Here is a 17,962-nt window from a genome sequence, read left to right as displayed (position 1 = left end):
TCTTTCTTTCTTTCTTTTTAGACTGATACAAGAAGAAAAGGAAAACACGGAGCAGCGAGCAGAGGAAATTGAAAGCCGTGTTGGTAGTGGGAGTTTAGAGAATCTTGGCCGATTTCGGTCATTGAGCTCTCTTCCTCCACCCTTTCCTGGTGGCTCCCTTTCTGGCTCCTCTCCACCTGGCAGTGGTCGTTCTACCCCGCGACGAATGCCACATAGTCCTGCTCGAGAAGTGGACAGACTAGGCATCATGACGCTAGTAAGTGTCTCTGTTTTCCTCCCACACACCCCAGGGGGAAATCCCTATGATTAGGTCTTGTGTTGTTCCCCATTTTTCTGTGTGTCTTGTTTTCTTGTGTTTGCATACTGGTCACCTTTATCAGGAATTTCAGACTGTTTGCATGTAGCATGCAGCCACCTAACCCACCCATCAGTTGTCAGTGTATGTTCAACTTTGACCCCCCCCCCACGCACACTTAATTTGGAACAGAATGTTGGAAACTTACCATGAATGTTAAACATGAGTTGAGTCCTGGGAGGTGTCCAAGGCTACATCCTTCTAGGTAGAGATAAAAGATACAGCTAAGGACCTCTGGACAGTTAAGTCCAGCCAAAGGTGACTATAGGTTGCGGCGCTCATCGAGGGAGCTGGCGTTTGTCCACAAACAGCTTTCCTGGTCATGTGGCCATGACTAAATTGCTTCTGGTGCAATGGAACACGATGAAGAGTGCCAGAGTGCATAGAAATGCTATTTACCTGTTTATCTGCTTGCACTGGTGTGCTTTCAAACTGCTAGGTTGGCAGGTGCTGGGTCAGAGCAATGAGAGCTCACCTCATTGCACGGAGTCAAACTGCCAACCTTCCGATCAGCAAGCCCAAGAGGTTCAGTGGTTTAGACCACAGCACCACCCACTCTAGGTATAGAGTTGCAACTAATCACATTTACACTGCACTCCACTCTTACCTGGCTTTTCCATCACTCTTGGCTTCCCTCCAAGGTCTCTAGTCCAGGGCCTTGGGTACTCTTTTTGTTCTTGCTTGTGCTGTTCCTTTTCCTTAATTCTACAATGCATTTTGCCCAGCTTTGACATGAAAGGTTCAGCAGGGGGAGGGGATTGTCATTCCCATTTCCTACCTTTCAAGCAGGAGAAATGAGAATTTACTTGGTCATCTCCAAGGGACTCAGCTCGAAACCAATGTTTATGGAAGGTTTCCAACATTTTGGTCCGTGGTAGAAGAAGCAGAAAGAGCACTCTACTTCTGTCCTTTATTTTTGTGGCTTTTAGAAAATTAGTTAAAAATAATCCCTCATGTAAAAAAAAAAAGGCATTTATAGCAATGCTTAACTAGCGTTAAGAATCCAATTTTTAAAGCTGACGTGTGATACTGCAGCAACAATACATGAAGGTAATTTACACTCCAGAGTGATCCCTTACTTATGGTTAAGGTATTCCACCCATTATGCCTGCATCAATCTTAAATGCTGCTTTCCAGCATTTGCTTAAATATTTTCAGTATAGAGAAGTGGTCTGTTTGAGCAGTGGTTTCATGAGTAGGTTAAATAGAGCATATGGCTTGTCTTCTCCCGGAGAATGTTTTATAACTGCGAAAATCATCCCATGTGTTCATGCTTTCTAGTTTGAATAATCAAAATACCTGCTTTATCTTAATTTCTCTTCTTTGCATGCTTCTGTCAGCCTAGTGATTTAAGGAAACATCATAGAAAGGTAAATCTTCAGCCATTAATCTCTGTGGAATCTTGAACAATAAAGTCTAGTATAATTAAACTGTATTTTTAAAATGTAAATGGTTTTTGATCAGCATGACCAGAACAAAGAGTTCCCCATGCATACCTCCACTGCTCTCTTGCTTGCCAGGTGTGCTCATCTTCCTATACTATTTCTGTGGTAACACTTTGCTATTAAGGGAAGGTGGGGGACAAATAAGGATATATGAAATCTACACACCTGCCATTTAGAATGTCTTCCCTTCCAGTTGAAGAGCTATGTTTGCATTGTGCGTAGTAGGTATTCCTTGTGTATTTTCTCCATGGCTGATTAATCCCCTTACAATCCCTGCAGCGGTAGAGCAGATATTAGAACAGGTAGAAGTTCAGTCCTATACTTCACTTCAGGTTTCTACCAAAGCAAAGTGGGAAGGAACCTGAGCCATGCCAGAAAATAATACATGCATACCACCAGAACTTGGAACAGATGCTCAAAGCATGTCCATGGAGAAGAAAAATCTGTTTAAATACCCCTCTGAATTCTGGGCATTGACTTCAGAATTAGTCTCAGATTCCACCAAAGTCTATTTCAAATGCTTATAACTGAAAGAAATATGAGTTCTGTGCAAACTGGCAGACCCTAGATAATATACGAACTTGGCTTGGTTAGAACAAAATATTGTATCATTGCAGACCATTTTTCTTTGTTGAAACGGAAGCATATAGATGTAACAGCTGTTGAAATTATAAAATCTATAACACCGAAGAATCTTTACTGTGAGTACTCTGTCTCTTAGAAATGAAGTAATACTTAAATTGTGTTTGTTTGCAGTCTCCAGTTTCAAGAGAAGAAGTTAGAGATGACAAGGCTACAATAAAATGTGAGACCTCACCACCCTCTTCACCTCGATCTCTGCATTTAGATAGAACCTATAAGGGTGCCTTGCATACAGTGAGCCATGAAGATTTAAGAGATCTAAGAAAGTAAGTTATGTTTAAATAGAATATAGATAAACTGAAGACTGTCATCCTATGTTTTGTTTTGTTTTGTTGCGTAACATAAAATCAGTATATGATATTGGCTTTTTGGAGTCCTTGGATGCAAACTCCTAGCTTCAGGATTTCTCATTGACTGCCAACAGCTCATACTGTGTGTTTCCTCAACTTCCCCTTTCTCTTCCTTGGCTCCCTTTCTCCTCAGACTTCTACTTCCATTTTTTGCTATTTAGTTAGTTATTTACAGAATTTTATACCAGCTATTACTGTTTTTGGGTGGTGTACAATTGAAACAGAACAAAACAGAAAATATAATACAAACAGAAAATCCTGAAGACACTTTCACAGAAATACTTGTGTGGACAGACTAATTTCCTTAGCACTGTGTTGAATATAACCCAAAATGTGTATAGTGCATATTTTGATAGACTTAACTGTATCTGCTCTACAGTTCTACAGGTTCTCAAGATGGACAAGTAAGCAATCCCAGCAGCAGTAATAGTAGCCAAGATTCCCTTCACAAAGCCCCTAAAAAGAAGGGGATAAAATCCTCAATCGGGCGCCTATTTGGTAAGAAAGAAAAGGGTCGACCTGGACAGATCAGCAAAGAGAGCGGAGGACAAGGTTGGTGCATTATTGTACCTAGAACAGAAGGCACAGCCATTCTTAGGCTAATTGTTGTATAGGGTATAAGGTAAAGAAGTCCTAGCTGTGTGGTATGCAGATTACACCTACCTATGCTAGTATAGGCATAAGTGGAAGTTGTTGTCCTTGGCTATGCAGATGACTGTCTCAGCAGAAAGCCAAAATGAAAGGTATTAGATCTGAGGCAAATAACTGTGATTCTTCCAGAGCTGACCTTAGTAAGCATTTTATATTTATTTGATTGCTGTTCAAAATACTACTTGTGCTGCTTATCATGTAAGCACCATTGTCTTGCACCTCACTGCCATGAGACCCCAAAGCAGTGACCAAGCAGTCCCTGGTCTTTGCCTACCCATCTGGGTCAATTCACAGCATCCACCACTGAGTATGTCAAGGAAACTAGGGGTGGGCTCTTAAGTAGATGGATGGATTTATTTAGAAATATTTCCAAGTGGTATATAAGTAGTATAAATCAACATAAACGATAAAGATGTAGAAAAGCAGATCGATATAAAAATCCAATGATACAGGGTCCAATTTTACATATCAAGGAAAGTCCTTTTGTTCAATTGTTATGTGGCTTTGAAATCATCAGATAAAGCAGCTGCAGGAAATTGATAGCTACAGGAAATGTAGGTGTATCAGTTTCTACTACAATCATAATATTTTATTTATTACTACTGTGTTTATATCCCACCTTTTCTCTAAGGAGCTCAGGGTGTCTCCATTTTATATTGATGTTCACTGTTCATTGTCTCTTGGTAAACAAAGGTTTACTGGCTTTTGAACTATACAGTTGGAACTTGAGAGTCACTTCCATAAAGGAAAGAGTTCTTTTTGCTCATAGGACCAACTGTGATCCACTGGAAGTTCCCTGCTGGAGAAAGGGTCCCCATCCACTAATTCCCTCTTCATCCCTCATCACTGCCTCTTATTCTGCTCTGGAGAGCCCTCCAGTTCTCCAGAGCAAATTTTCAGGGGGAAGGACAAATGGGCAAAAATTGCCTGCTTCCCTCTGTCTCCTCTAACGCAAATGTAACTGCTGTGTTTTAATTCTGGAACCTGCCCAATGTATGTATAACATTTTACACTGTTGTACTGCAAACAAACTTGTATGTTGGAAATAAACACAAATGACATTCATTACTGTAATTCTGCTGCGTGCTAAAGTTAAGTACATGACAGGTTTTTTTCATTCTTGCAGTTAGTGTAATGGAAGCAGACAGTTCAACTCAGGATGGCTTGGGACTTGGAAAATTGGGAGGACAAGCAGAAAAAAATAGAAAATTGCAAAAAAAGTAAGTTTTAACTTCTCCTCAGTTCTGATATCTAAACAGTGAATGTTCTGCAAACTGTTGCTTCAAGTTAGAATTGAATTTTCCTGTTACCAAAAATCTCAATATATCAAGAAAATGGATATAAAACTATGACAAAAAAATCAGGTTTATCTTAAGAAATGTCTGCTGTTTTCCTTTAAATTATGCAGCTTTACTGAACCTTTAAGAATAGCTAGAGTGAAAGATGGCTATACTGGACTGTATACTGGATTGTATACTGGATTGTATACTGTTTCCTGTTCATTTTATCACTATTATTATATGACGCATTGGGAACTGAGAAACAGCTGTAAGTTGAAATAATAATAATAATAATAATATAAATAAATAAATAAATAAATAAATCATCTTTGCTGGTACATTGAGTCTCAGGACCTGAGTGAATAACATGGGTACAGAGTGGGACAGGGGAAAGGTTGTTAGAAAAAATTCATTTTGTGCTATCCTGTAAGTAGAAAAACAAATGCATTGCTCGTCTTGTCAGTCAGTGTTCTGTCTATCTTTTATTCACCCATAGTGCATCACCATACACTATCATATTCACTTTTATCTATATTAAGTGCTTTTCAAGTTTTAGTTTTACATTTTATTTTCTTTATTTCCTTTTAAATTTTCCATTTGGTGTGGTAGTGCAAAATCAGGGTAAGTTGATTTTAATTTAACTTTTGCAGAATGTGAATGTGTGATGTATTGGGAAACTCTTTTTTAAAAGATTTGTGTTAAAACATCAGCCATTACCTTTTTGAATTATTTTCCTTGCAAGATTCTAAATAACATTCTGCTGAAACATTTTCAGCAAAATCCTGTCAGCATCTTCATGAATTAGGTATAATTCATGAATCCTGCCATAGCTTGTTAGTGTGCTGTCAAACAGAAATTCTTGACATAAATTCTTTAGTCCTAGCATTTGATTTTAAACTGTTTGAGTTGATTTTTTAAAAAAATGTATTGCAGAAATGTACTTTTGTAGTGGGTGCTGTTGTCAACCGAAGAAGAGTGAATCAGTTCAGCTACAGAACAGTCAAGTTCCTCAGCTCATCTACCATTATACTCCCTAGCATTTTCACATACAGTTTCTCCCTTCACTGTGTCTAATGTGTATTTAGAAAATGAGCATATGTTTTAGATTAGAGAACATGCATTCATAGTCATATAATAAAATAAGGTAGAAAATAGTTTCGGCCCTCTTCTGTTTCGTTTTCGAATTTTAAGGGATGGTACTTCTCAAATTGTGTTAGGAACCCTTAGAATCCTCAATGTCATAAGAGTTCTTAAGGGAAAAGATCACTAATAGACTTTCCCAAAAGATAGCATTCCCCACACCGCTTAAAAAAGCAGAACCCCAAAAGAGTGTTGCATGCATTTACTTAATATACTTGTCAGTGGTTCTTGGTAACAGTAAATACAGGTTCTGAAACCCCTTCATATTGAGGCTGCCCAAACCTTTCATGTAGAAACTATTCTCCCCTAGGTAGTGCTTGTCTAGTGCACCTGCACATGATAACTAATTTAGACCAGGAGCTTCAGCAGTGTAATGGATTCTGCTTTCCAAAGGTCTGGTGCAATCCATTATTCTAATGTGACTTTTCTACTTATCTCATGCAGTGTGCTTGCCATGCTGCTGTCGCTCTTGGACAATTTGCTGTGTTCATAGAGTTGCTGAAACCAAGGGGGAAATCGTTGAAGGACAATCAGTAAAAATACAAGCACTTCACAAGTATATTTTGCTGTTTTTTAAAGGCATGAACTGCTTGAGGAAGCCCGGAGGCAAGGTTTACCCTTTGCTCAGTGGGATGGGCCAACTGTGGTTGTCTGGTTAGAGGTAAGGAGTCTTTACAATAATGAACTCAGTGCAGCATGGCTTCTAACTTGAAACTTGTGGGTGATCCTCTTCCTGTTTTTCTCCTTTCCAGTTGTGGGTTGGGATGCCAGCCTGGTACGTAGCTGCTTGCCGTGCAAATGTGAAAAGTGGTGCTATAATGTCAGCCTTATCTGATACTGAAATACAACGTGAAATTGGAATCAGTAACCCTCTACATAGGTTAAAGCTGAGACTTGCCATTCAAGAGATTATGTCACTAACAAGTCCATCTGCCCCTCCTACATCAAGAACGGTAAGTTGGAAAGCAATGATGTCTCTTAACTAAAGAGAAGCTAGCATATCTTTTAGAATTCTGCTTTTTGTGGAGGTCTGCATTAAAAAAGATAAATATAATAAAATAAAAATAAAGTTAGGGATAGTTCTTATGACAAAATGAAGTGACCTGTTGAAACAAGTTTGCAAAAAGTTATGGTTAGTAACTGTGCTTAAAAAAGTAATGACTGCAGGTTCTTGGGATCATTTATGGCATGCTAAGATTTAAAGGCATGTTTGAAATGTTAGGCAACACTAATATTTTTAACTAGATGTTTGTTACTGTAAGCAGGAGTCCACAATTTTGCTCACCATGATGAGTATCCTGTGTTCTTCTGTTGAGCATGACACGCCTCCAGCCTCCCAAATTTGGAGCTGGAGAATGGGGCAAGTATCATCCACACAGTACTGCACCTTTTCTAAGGCTTTCCAAGGACTTTGGAAGCACAGCATCAAAGCAACCCCCAACCCTCATCTCAGTTTAGAATATTTTGGAGCAGAGATCCTTTTGTGTTTCCGGCTCTGGAGAAGAGGTATGGGGCTTGATTTTATTGTGTTCTTCCAGGACACTTGGAGTACCTTGTATAACACAACACAGTTTCTGGGACTCAAAAGGGAGGAGGGGATTGCTTTGAAAGGCACCCGACATAGATTGGGGATAAAACCTGTCCTGGAGAAAAGGCAGAGTCCTGACAAGTCAAACCTTTGGTTGGCTACCAAGGCTAGCCAAAATTTGTGAACCCAGTATTTAAAGATACAGTACCACCCTATTTCAGGCATGTTACATGAAAGCAATCCCCTTTTAAAAGTGGAACTAAAGGAAGTTGTACCTGTGTTGTATTCTTGTGAAGGCAGGTTGTTTTGCCTGCCACAATTGAATCACATTTCATTATTTACATCTGGGGTGCAGAATGTCAGCCAGTTCAGTGGGGCCTTGATAAATACTGTGCTGTGGATGTGCATACAGATGCAAATCTGCATCCATATAGGCTACATATGCACATCTCATTGTGGGGCTGGAGTGAGAGTGATGGTGACTGCGCCTTGTGAATATCTGCTGTGTTTGTAGAGTGATTTGAAAGAAAGCTGACTGGCAAAGAATAAGCAGGATCCATTTCATGTTAGGATCCAGAGTTCCTGTGCTCATGGAACAATTATTGCCACATATGCTCTTGGCTTATCATAAATACATGTTATGTATATTTATTTATGTATTATATTATGTATAAACTTAATCTGATTGCATTCTATATAATTTGGTCTCAAAAGCAACCTGCCTAAACTGAGGTGGTTCACATATAATGCCAGCCATGATTTGGTGTTACATGACTGATCTTCAAACTCTGGTTTGCAATCCTGATTTGGAGCAAAGGCAAGCCATAGTTTTTCTGATGTAACAAAAATCTATGGTTTACCACAAACCTGTAAGTGCTTTGGAGTGTGCAAGGGGAGGCATGAGTACACAAACACAACTTGTTCAAGTACTGCCAACCATGATTTGGCATTGCATGTGAATTGGCACATAGTATACAAGGGGATACAGTAAGTTTCTTCAGAAGGATAGATGCACTCTAAGGAACTAAAATGAAGTATCCCAAAGTATTACTTGGCACTGCTAAGTGTATGGAGTACCCCTAGAAGTCATATTATGAGGAATTATACTTTTTCTAATTTTGCTTAAATACAGGGTATACATTAAGTTGTTATTTGAAGGGAAATGTTTGCTTGCAGGCTTGCATCTTACATCAGTCTGTACTTAACAATCTAGAAACCATTGCTTTTGCCCATGCCTGCTCCTTATATGTACCTGTTGCTTATATATTCTGCAACCTTTCCTCTTTGTTACTGCTTTCCTTTCATTGGATGTGATTGGTTCACTTTGGGGTCATATTAGACCACAGGAAATGTCTGGGTAACACATGAAGAAATGGAAAATCTTACATCTACACCACAAACGGTTAGTTATAGCACTGAACCTTTTTGTGTTTACAGTGCTTTTCCCACTTCTTGAGTGCTTGAATCATGTGCCTCTTAATGTCTCTGAAAAGAGTAGAAATATTAATTCTTCTTGGTTATGGCCTATTTTAATTACTAACCTTCTCTGAAATGTATAATTATGCTGTAAAATGTTTTTCCACCAAGGTCATCATGGGGTTGGGAGAAATTATGTGCACTGAAGGCAAAATCAGTGCATTGATTTTGGAATTCTTAAGATGTTGCCTAATATTTTACTTGGGTTTACAGCTAAAGACTGCTTCTTGTGTGGATAAACTAAGCAGCATGTGGTGTTTCAATTTACACAAGGGTATAAATATATTGAGAAATTCTTATGTACATAACTTTGAATGCATGATGCTTGCATTCCTAACAATTAGCATGCTATTATTTTGCCTTTCCATTATGGCCACATTCCAGAGGTGTCATTTTATGCACAGAAAGGACTATGTACACTGTTCATGGCTAGGATACATATACTAAATGTGACATAATTTTATTATGTATTTTGTGGTTTTATATCTTGATTTTATTCTGTAAACTGCCCTGAGACCCCTGGGTATAGGGTGGTATATAAATTCAATCTATTATTATTATTATTATTATTATTATTATTATTATTATTATTATTATTATTATTTCAACAGTCATAATTCTTGTTTTGAGAAGTTTATTGATGCCAAACCTTCTACAGGTTTGCACAGTTCAGCCATTTGATTATTTTTTGCACACTGGACTGCGGCCATCACCTTGAATTTTCTTGCATTACTAAACTTACAAATACTAACATTTGTGTGTTCTTTTGCTTTTCTAATTACGTAACATCAGGAAGATGTGGAAGGAAGCTGGGCTCAGGTTGGAGACTTTTCTTTTAAACCTTCTGTGTAAAACATCAAAGTTTATTTAACCATAGAAACCTTTTTTTTAAAAAAAAATACATTGAAAAACATTTTTGAGGGGAAATTAATGAGTAAATATTTCAAATGTTAACTCACCCAAAATTTATTTTGAGAAATTATTTGGCATGGAGGTTGGCATTATATTACCTACTTTTGAGGCTTGTTCTCCTGGAGTTCATCACCGGCTTGTGATAGCACAGCAACAAAATGTGTGCCTTTTGCTGATTTTTGTTTCTGTCACAACGCATTCAGATTCAACTAAAATCTGTTTAAATAAGTTAATAACATCTTTCTAACAGCAGCCACTTCCCACTTTGCATAACTGGCCAATGCCAGTGATTCACATTGTAAACATGTGAAGGGATGGCTTCACATGACATGGTAAGCCAAAATATGACTTCACTGAGGCTGTGCAAACATGCAGGGGAGCTCAGAGCTCATTTGCCCCTCCCTACTCATTTTTACAACTGCACCATGCTGACTAAGCTAAAGTTTGGCTTTAGTGTATCATCCAAACCAGGAATCATGGTTAAGCCATCCTCTCACTAACCATGAGCTGTAGCCAAGAACAAACTTCTCTGTAGCTCGTGGTTAGTCAGGAGAGAACTTAGTTTTACTCAGTGCAAGGCAGCAAGATGAAAGTTCAGAGGAGAGGAAAACAGCTCCTCTCCAAGAGCAGGTTCTCACAGTCATTGTTTGCCGTACCCAGTTGTGCAAAGCAGGTCAAAGTTTGAAATGGGGAATTGAAATGTACCAGGAGGCTGCAGCCCTGGCACTATCAGAGAGTTTGACGATGTGCATCTTCAAATCATTCTTCGCTGTTCACCTAAATAAATGCTAGTTGCTGTATAAATAAAGTTTGAAGTGGTTTTAATTTTTAAAACATTGCTTTGCATCTTCAGTAGTTGCAACCTCTTTCTTGTGTGAAACTGTAAGGCACTGACTAAATATTTTACACCTTCTTATTTAAAATTACACTTCAATGGTTTTCTTTAAATAGACCTTAGCCTATGGTGATATGAACCACGAGTGGATTGGCAACGAGTGGCTTCCCAGTTTGGGGCTCCCTCAGTATCGCAGCTATTTTATGGAATGTCTTGTTGATGCTAGAATGCTGGACCATTTAACTAAAAAAGATCTCCGTGGTCAACTTAAAATGGTTGACAGTTTTCACAGGTAAATAGATTTAAAATAGTCTTTATTAACGAGCATTTTGACTGTGCATTTCAACATACTTTCCTAATGCCTATGTACTTTTTAACCTTTTAACAGAAATAGTTTCCAGTGTGGCATTATGTGTCTGCGGAGATTAAATTATGACCGAAAAGAACTTGAAAGAAGAAGAGAGGAAGGTTTGAATGAGATTAAAGGTAGCCATTTTCTTTCCTGGATTGACTCTACTTATGAGAAGTATATGAGATCATGATCCTATATTTTCTGTTGATTGAAAAATCTCCCAAGTTGCAAGTATGTTCAATGGTAGATTCATGCCACTGTTATATTTTGTATACAGCTGGTGTTTATGGGGTCTAGCATAGTGTTGTTAGGTCCTGTGTTCAGAATGTTTTGACTGCGTACTGGAACCACTAAATCTGTGGTGTGCTATCTAAAATACCCTTGAACTGTAAACAAGTGCCTATATTTCTTTTCCTTCCTAAACAATTATATGTACAACTACTGGCCCTATTCATTTGTGAAAGAAGGAATAATCTGCTCAGTAAAAAACTAGTGTTCTGATCTCACCCTTGTGGTGCAATTTAACGGGGCAAGATACAGGTATTCTTAATAGTACTTACTCTCATAGTTGCAAGAATACAGTAGTTAATAATAATAATAAACAATTTTTAATATGCTGCCCATCTGACTGGTTGCCCCAGCTATTCTGAGTGGCTTCCAACAAATTAAAACACAATACAACATCTAACTTGAGTGGAAATATTTAACCAAAGGGAGTGGGTGAAATTAATATAATAAAAGCGCATTTGCAATTCCAGTGAGAGAGAAATGCTAGGCATCAAAAGAGACTGAAATAGCTGCACAAGGAGCTTTGAGGTCAGATTTCGAATGCTATGGATGTTTTTGTTTCTTTAAAGGATACATAAAGTTTGCTAAAATTGTGTTTTAGAGACTACCGTGATTAAACAGTATTCAAATTCTTGAAGCATACAAATGCAAAATAATTAATATTTAGAAATATTTGCCTTGCAGTTTTTTAATATTAAGAGCTGTATCCAACACACAATGAGCAAACACAGTAGATTTCAGTTCACACAACAAACTGAGCTCCTGCAATGATATTTGGTCTTCCCTTCCTCCCCTACTGCTACCTATGTGCCTTCAAGATCTATTCCAGAGTGCTGGGGAATGCTCTGGAACAATTTTGGGGAGATTACAGGGGCAAGGGGAGAAAGGTTTACGTCAGTTGCCTTGTGCAATGTTAGATTCCACCCAGTGTCTACAGTGTTGAAGGAATATTTCATAACCATTCTATGCCAGTATCAGACATTTAGCTGCTTCATACCTTCCGTATTTACAGTCCCATCTGTATTTGGTGCCAAACAATACAAACTGTTGACAATGTATAAAACACTTCATTTGATACTAATTTTAATCAAGTGGCAATGCAGTCCCAACATTTATTTCTAAGCTTCAGTAGTATGCAGTACAGGAACCACACCTGAAAGAAATTGTATTTTATATATATTGTCAACTTTTTAGTAACTCATAACTTTACTTTCCCCCCTTCAGATGTCCTTGTCTGGAGCAATGACAGAATGATTCACTGGGTGGTGTCGATTGGTCTCAAAGAATATGCAAATAACCTTATAGAAAGTGGAGTTCATGGCGCACTTGTGGCCTTAGATGAAACTTTTGATTACAATGCATTAGCTCTTTCTCTACAAATTCCCACTCAAAATACGCAGGTAATAATGAATAAATAATTTGATGGGGATGATTCTTACTCATTATCAGAATACAACACTGAATAAGAATTTGTAGTGTGTGGCCTATTTTAACCCTGAAATACTGTATTGGTGTCAAAGAGCATAATGAATCTGGGGGATTGAGATTTAACATTTTTTAAGGCAGAAGTGGGAAGCATATGTTGACTCTAGGTGCCAGATATTCAATATCTTATACATATAGATTTTCCAACTGTAACCCAAAAGTTTGAAATAAGTTTTGCTAATTCTTGTTCACTTAGGCTCGTGCTGTGCTGGAACGAGAGTTCAACAACCTTCTAGTTATGGGCACAGACAGGAGGTTTGATGAAGTGAGTATTTTGGTTTTTAGTTCTATGATTCCATCCAGACTTCTTATTTGTACATACAGCAACCACGAGTTAATGAAATCCTGCAGCAAACCTTGGGCTCAATTATGGGGACTTTTAACTGGAGTGTCTTTTTGGACTCCCCCTCCTGTGCATTCACTGCCAAGAGATGCAGTCAAGGGGCTCCTAGACAAGTAAGAAGATAATCTTTCCCCCCCTCTGATGTCACAGCACCTAAGATTAAGAACAGTTTTCCTGTGCAGGCAGCTGACTCACTGAGATCAAAGATATTTCCGCTATTGATCAGTTTCTTTGTTTTAAATTTTAGGAACGGAGTTCTGTATAACCATTTATTCACTATTAGATGTTCAGCGTTTATAAATCACCAAGAACCTTTCACTACTTCCCACTTTATGGTTGTACAGTATTCAATATAGCACTACGGTGAACATTCCGTCAGGGCAAGGATTTATTCTAGTGCAGCAGAATATGTCCTGTCCACCTCCACCCCACCATTGTGAGCAGATTTTAAGGATGGCACAGGCTGCATGCAGGGAGGAGGAGTGGGGGGGTGGGGACCCCTGTTAATCCATGCACTAGCTAGTGCAGAACTGCCTCTACTGTATTGGCTGTGCTTCATTTTAACATAGGTTTGCTCTGTTCTATCTCACTAGAAGCAAGTAACTCTAGTCCTCTAATGAGGTTTCCCAGTAAGCTCCACAAACTCTGCAGTGCAGATTCTTGTGCAAACTGCACCACAAGTGAGAGAAAACTGTGTCTCTTCTAAGCTCTCTGCACATTCTGGAGGTCTCAGGAGAGACAGAATCTTGTTTCACTTGCAGGGAGGCTTGGGTAAGTTAAGGAACAGGAAGGACTCCAGCTGTTTTCTTACTGAAATTTCCGTGCAACTGACAAAAATCTCCACCTCTCATTGAAGCCATTTGTTCTCGCTGCATTTAGGAAGCTTGGGGGTGAAAGGGGAGCTCCTTCTGACATGCATAGCAGTTTGAAAAAAAGGGGGGAAGCAGGGAAATTTCTGTAGGTTCCGTTTTTCTTTTCATGCCACAGTGCAACTGAGAGGAAATGCCTTTGTCAATGTCCTCTCTGCATGTCCCAGAAGATTTGGTTTGTGGAGGGAATTGAGGTTAATGAGGACAGATAGAAGTTTGTTAAGCCTAGTCAATATTTGTTGATTCCTATTTTAACATAGGAGATTTAAGATGTTTAAGTAGAGTTTTCCATTCTCTTGAATTTGTTATAGCTCTGCATTTGCTGTACCATGTTGGGCAGTGATCATGGCATGTTTTGTTCTTTGGATAAGTGTCAGGCAACTGAGAGAAAGAACTATGCCTCCTCTCTGTGTTGTCCTAGTGGGAATTGTCACCACACTTGCTGTGCTAAAGCATAGGGAGAAAGTGGATAGAGAGATGTTTTTCTGCCTCTCATAATATTAGAAAACTCGGTCATCCAACAAAGCCAAACATTGGAAGATTCGGGACAAGCAAAGCGAAGTACTTCTTCATACAGCACACAGCTGAACTACGAAATTCACTGTGGAGTGAATAGAAGTTGCTAGGAAGCACAAGTGGGAAAGAGTGCTGTTGAACTCAGGTTCTGCTTCTGCCCTTCAGGCATCTAGTTGACTGCTGTGAGAACAGGATGATGGACTAGATGGGCTTTTGACCTGATAAAGCAGGTCTTTTACATTCTCAGGACATGTATGCCACTTCTACATATTCAGGGAATAAGCCCTTCAAGTATAAGAGTAGCTTGAGGAATTTATCTCAAATGTGTGCTAGTGAATCTCTTTCCCACTGCAACCCTGGCTGTCTTCTGCTGTTTTCAGTCTAGTAGAGCTGGCCCAAAGTAGCACACGAACCAAAACACAAAAGCGGTCAGGCGTGAATAACTTTAGGATCATTTAGTTTAGGTGGCAAAGTGCCCACTTACCATGGGGGGCAATGGAGGTGAGTCAGGGCTTTTCTAGAAACTGAGGTTTGATTATGGTTATGCAGCACTGGAAAAAACTGAGCAGTCATATAATCAAGTAAGCCTTGATTTTAAAAAAGCAGACTAAACATATAAGAGTGAACAGGGGCAAATGGAAAGGTCAAATTTTGTAAGTGTTGGTTCATTTTTGTTCAGTATCTCAACAGAACAGAGCACAATATACACCCTCCAACCCCTCTTGGAGATCTGTGGATGCTATCCCTGGCTTGCTTTGTTTATGAGACAGCTGAGTTTCTGTAAATTGTACTCCTTCTCAATGAGTTTAAATAGTTTCTTGATTTTTATGTCAAAAAGGATGATTAACTATTGAAAGGCTTCCTATAGGGAGAGCACAAGAGAGTGAGGAGGAGGAGTTGTGGGATGAATGGTACAGCTGTGCACTGTAGCTTTCTACTTCTGATAAAGGAGCTGGTCGGAGGGGAATTCACAGAAGGAAAAGGCTTAAAAAAGGAGAAATATAACATCACCTTGTTTTTCCTTCCTTGCGTTCTGTTGGAAATGCCAAAGAAGGTGATGGTGATTCAGTGAGGTGCAAGACAGACCAGGAGGGCACTTGCAAACTGGGTGGGGGACAAGTGATACTCAGGGGAAAGGGGAGTGGTCAGTAGAAAAGGGAACTCACATTCAAGGGAATTCCAGCATGCCAGAGCTGTTAAGGCTGAGTGGAAAGAGGCTTGATGAACAAAAGGGTAGCCCTGCAAAGGGAATTTCCAGGCACACAAAAAGGAAGGCCAACTGTCTTGTTTTTCCTTGTTTAACAAAAAAGTAGTAAGCTTTTCATTGTTTTTTTGAAGTTCAGTTTACAATACTGCCTGGATAGCACTCTTTATTTCTCAGGGCTGTAGGTAGCCAATTAATAGGCAGTACAGTGATTTAATTAGAACCAGAGGAGAACTGTAGTCCTGGAGATCTCAAGCTATTTGAATCACTCTCTCGTCCACATCAATGAGAATTTTGTGGGAAACTCACAGCTTGATTTGTCTGTCCAGCTAAATTTTTGCTTAGCTTATTTTCTCAGACAAAGCAAAAAGGAAACTGTTCAAGGTACACAAAATGGCAACAGAATTGCCCTTCTCACAAAAGGCTGCAGAAACATTTCTTTTCTGCATTAATTTGGAATTCAGTACTGAATTTTTGTAACTAATGTAATGTCTGCTAAAATTGCTTATTGTATTGCATAGTTTCAAATTCCTATTAGATGGGGGGAAGACTGTCAGAGACTGACAGCCATGGGAGTAGATAGTCTTTGAAAAGGATGCATGAATATTGGATTTTTATACTTGATCAATAAAACGATCAGCAACGTGCAAAATATGTGGTTCCAAAGCATCTAAAAATCTAAACCAAAGCACAATGTTCTGAGCCCTCTTGAATATTATGGTTGTGTTGTATATTAATCATATATTAAAGTGTATTGCCTTTCTTTTTTTCATGTTCAATCTTTGTTACACTTGTTAACTTGATAGGATGATGACAAAAGCTTTAGACGAGCACCTTCATGGAGGAAGAAGTTCAGACCAAAGGACATACGGGGCTTAGCAGCTGGATCAGCAGAGACTCTCCCTGCAAACTTCAGAGTTAACACCTCAATGTCTTCACCTTCTATGCAGCCAAAGAAGATGCAAATTGATGGTAATGTAGTGCTTATTTTTTTTAAGCATGATGATGATTTATGCCTGAGGTTGTAAGTGTAATCATCTGCTTTCTTTGTATGGGGAGAGAGGAGGACTTAACCCTGTGCATGACTTTCAGTAATGCTTTAATTTGTCAGTGAATGATGGCAGCATTAGTAATACTATTTCAGCATTAATAACTGTTCACTTTCTGTGAGACCTAATGAAGCAAACTTTAGGATTGTTTTCAAATGATTTAGAAATCTTTTTAAAAAAAATATCTGTGTGGTAATGGAACACATCTGAATCTATGTAGCGCATAATGCAATATTGTTGCATGCAATCCACAAAGTATTATTGCTGTACATAATCCAGTTTCAGCTGAGCTTGTATGATGCTCTGCTCCAATCCTCTTGGTGGATAGGTATTATTCAGCAGCTGGAAGTGGTAGATTCTACCAGCTATGCAGGTCTTACCAGTAAACAACCTGATTCCTTAACAAAAGGTGGGGAGTCTCTGGCCCAGATGCGCTCTCTCAGTAAATGTCATTAGCCAAGACAACCAAGGCAGTTTCAGTGATGTGACCAGGGCTAAAGTGAGATTGGAATGGATCAGCTTTCTCCAAGCATTCCTAAGGCAAGGCCACCATCACCTTCTCAAACACCTTGCTGCAAAACAGTATATTTGCCACTGGGCAATAGTTTTAATACTTCTGGGTCCAGGGAGGTCGTCTTAATGAAGGGACGCACAGCTGCCTCCCTCAGGGCAGATGGGACACCTGCTATAGTGCCATCTCTCATGATTTATAGAGTTGTAAGTTACCAAGAGAGTCATCTAGCTCAACTCTCTACAATGCAGGAATCTTTCGCCCAATGTGGGGCTCGAATCCATGATCCTGAAATTCAGAGTCTCATACTCTACTGACTGAGCTGTCCCCTTTCCTTGACCTCTCTTCATTTTGGTTTGTTCTTTTATGGGCTATGTTAGGTATATGGAGAGGAACTGTGTCAGTATTGGCACAGGAGCATAGGGCTGGGAGTCACCTGACCTTAAACACCTAAGTGAGAAGCTGCCATGTGAATATAGCTAGTACGAGGCTTATAAATTCATGACCCCAGGCACCACATTGAATGCTGCTCTAGGGATAAAGCTGTTAATGAACCTAGGAAGCTGTCTTACACCAATGCAGAGCGTTGGTCCATTAGTATTGCTTCCAATTCCTGAGGCCCTCTGCACCCAAAGCATGTCTTTTGCCATTGAGCTGTGAGACCTTTTCCAAATTTGTGATTGGGGCATGTGGTTGTTTTGACCTACTTAGAAGAATGGAAAGTATATGCT

The 17,962-nt window shown here is 39.2% G+C and overlaps 1 protein-coding gene across 8 annotated transcripts in view; it reads left to right on the top strand.

The window, feature by feature from the left end:
- PPFIA1 (PTPRF interacting protein alpha 1) overlaps positions 1–17,962 on the top strand; it is a 57,462-nt gene that overhangs the window by 36,550 nt on the left and 2,950 nt on the right. For 2 of the 8 annotated variants that reach the window (XM_081834009.1, XM_081834006.1), the window contains exons 16-29: positions 22–256; positions 1,696–1,725; positions 2,557–2,708; positions 3,172–3,344; positions 4,570–4,663; positions 6,443–6,524; positions 6,616–6,816; positions 8,731–8,793; positions 9,660–9,686; positions 10,731–10,906; positions 11,003–11,100; positions 12,479–12,654; positions 12,936–13,004; positions 16,478–16,643. In XM_081834009.1, coding sequence (XP_081690135.1) covers positions 22–256; positions 1,696–1,725; positions 2,557–2,708; positions 3,172–3,344; positions 4,570–4,663; positions 6,443–6,524; positions 6,616–6,816; positions 8,731–8,793; positions 9,660–9,686; positions 10,731–10,906; positions 11,003–11,100; positions 12,479–12,654; positions 12,936–13,004; positions 16,478–16,643 — 1,742 coding nt within the window. The remainder of the gene's footprint in view (positions 1–21; positions 257–1,695; positions 1,726–2,556; positions 2,709–3,171; positions 3,345–4,569; positions 4,664–6,442; positions 6,525–6,615; positions 6,817–8,730; positions 8,794–9,659; positions 9,687–10,730; positions 10,907–11,002; positions 11,101–12,478; positions 12,655–12,935; positions 13,005–16,477; positions 16,644–17,962) is intronic. The other 6 variants (XM_081834010.1, XM_081834007.1, XM_081834008.1 and 3 more) reach the window with 6 other exon arrangements.

Source organism: Podarcis erhardii, assembly GCF_964252035.2.
Source record: "Podarcis erhardii genome assembly, chromosome: 1".
In the NCBI taxonomy this organism is placed as follows: Eukaryota; Metazoa; Chordata; class Lepidosauria; order Squamata; family Lacertidae; genus Podarcis; species Podarcis erhardii.
The sequence above is the reverse complement of the archived record's forward strand: the minus strand, read 5'-3'. Positions and strand labels throughout refer to the sequence as shown.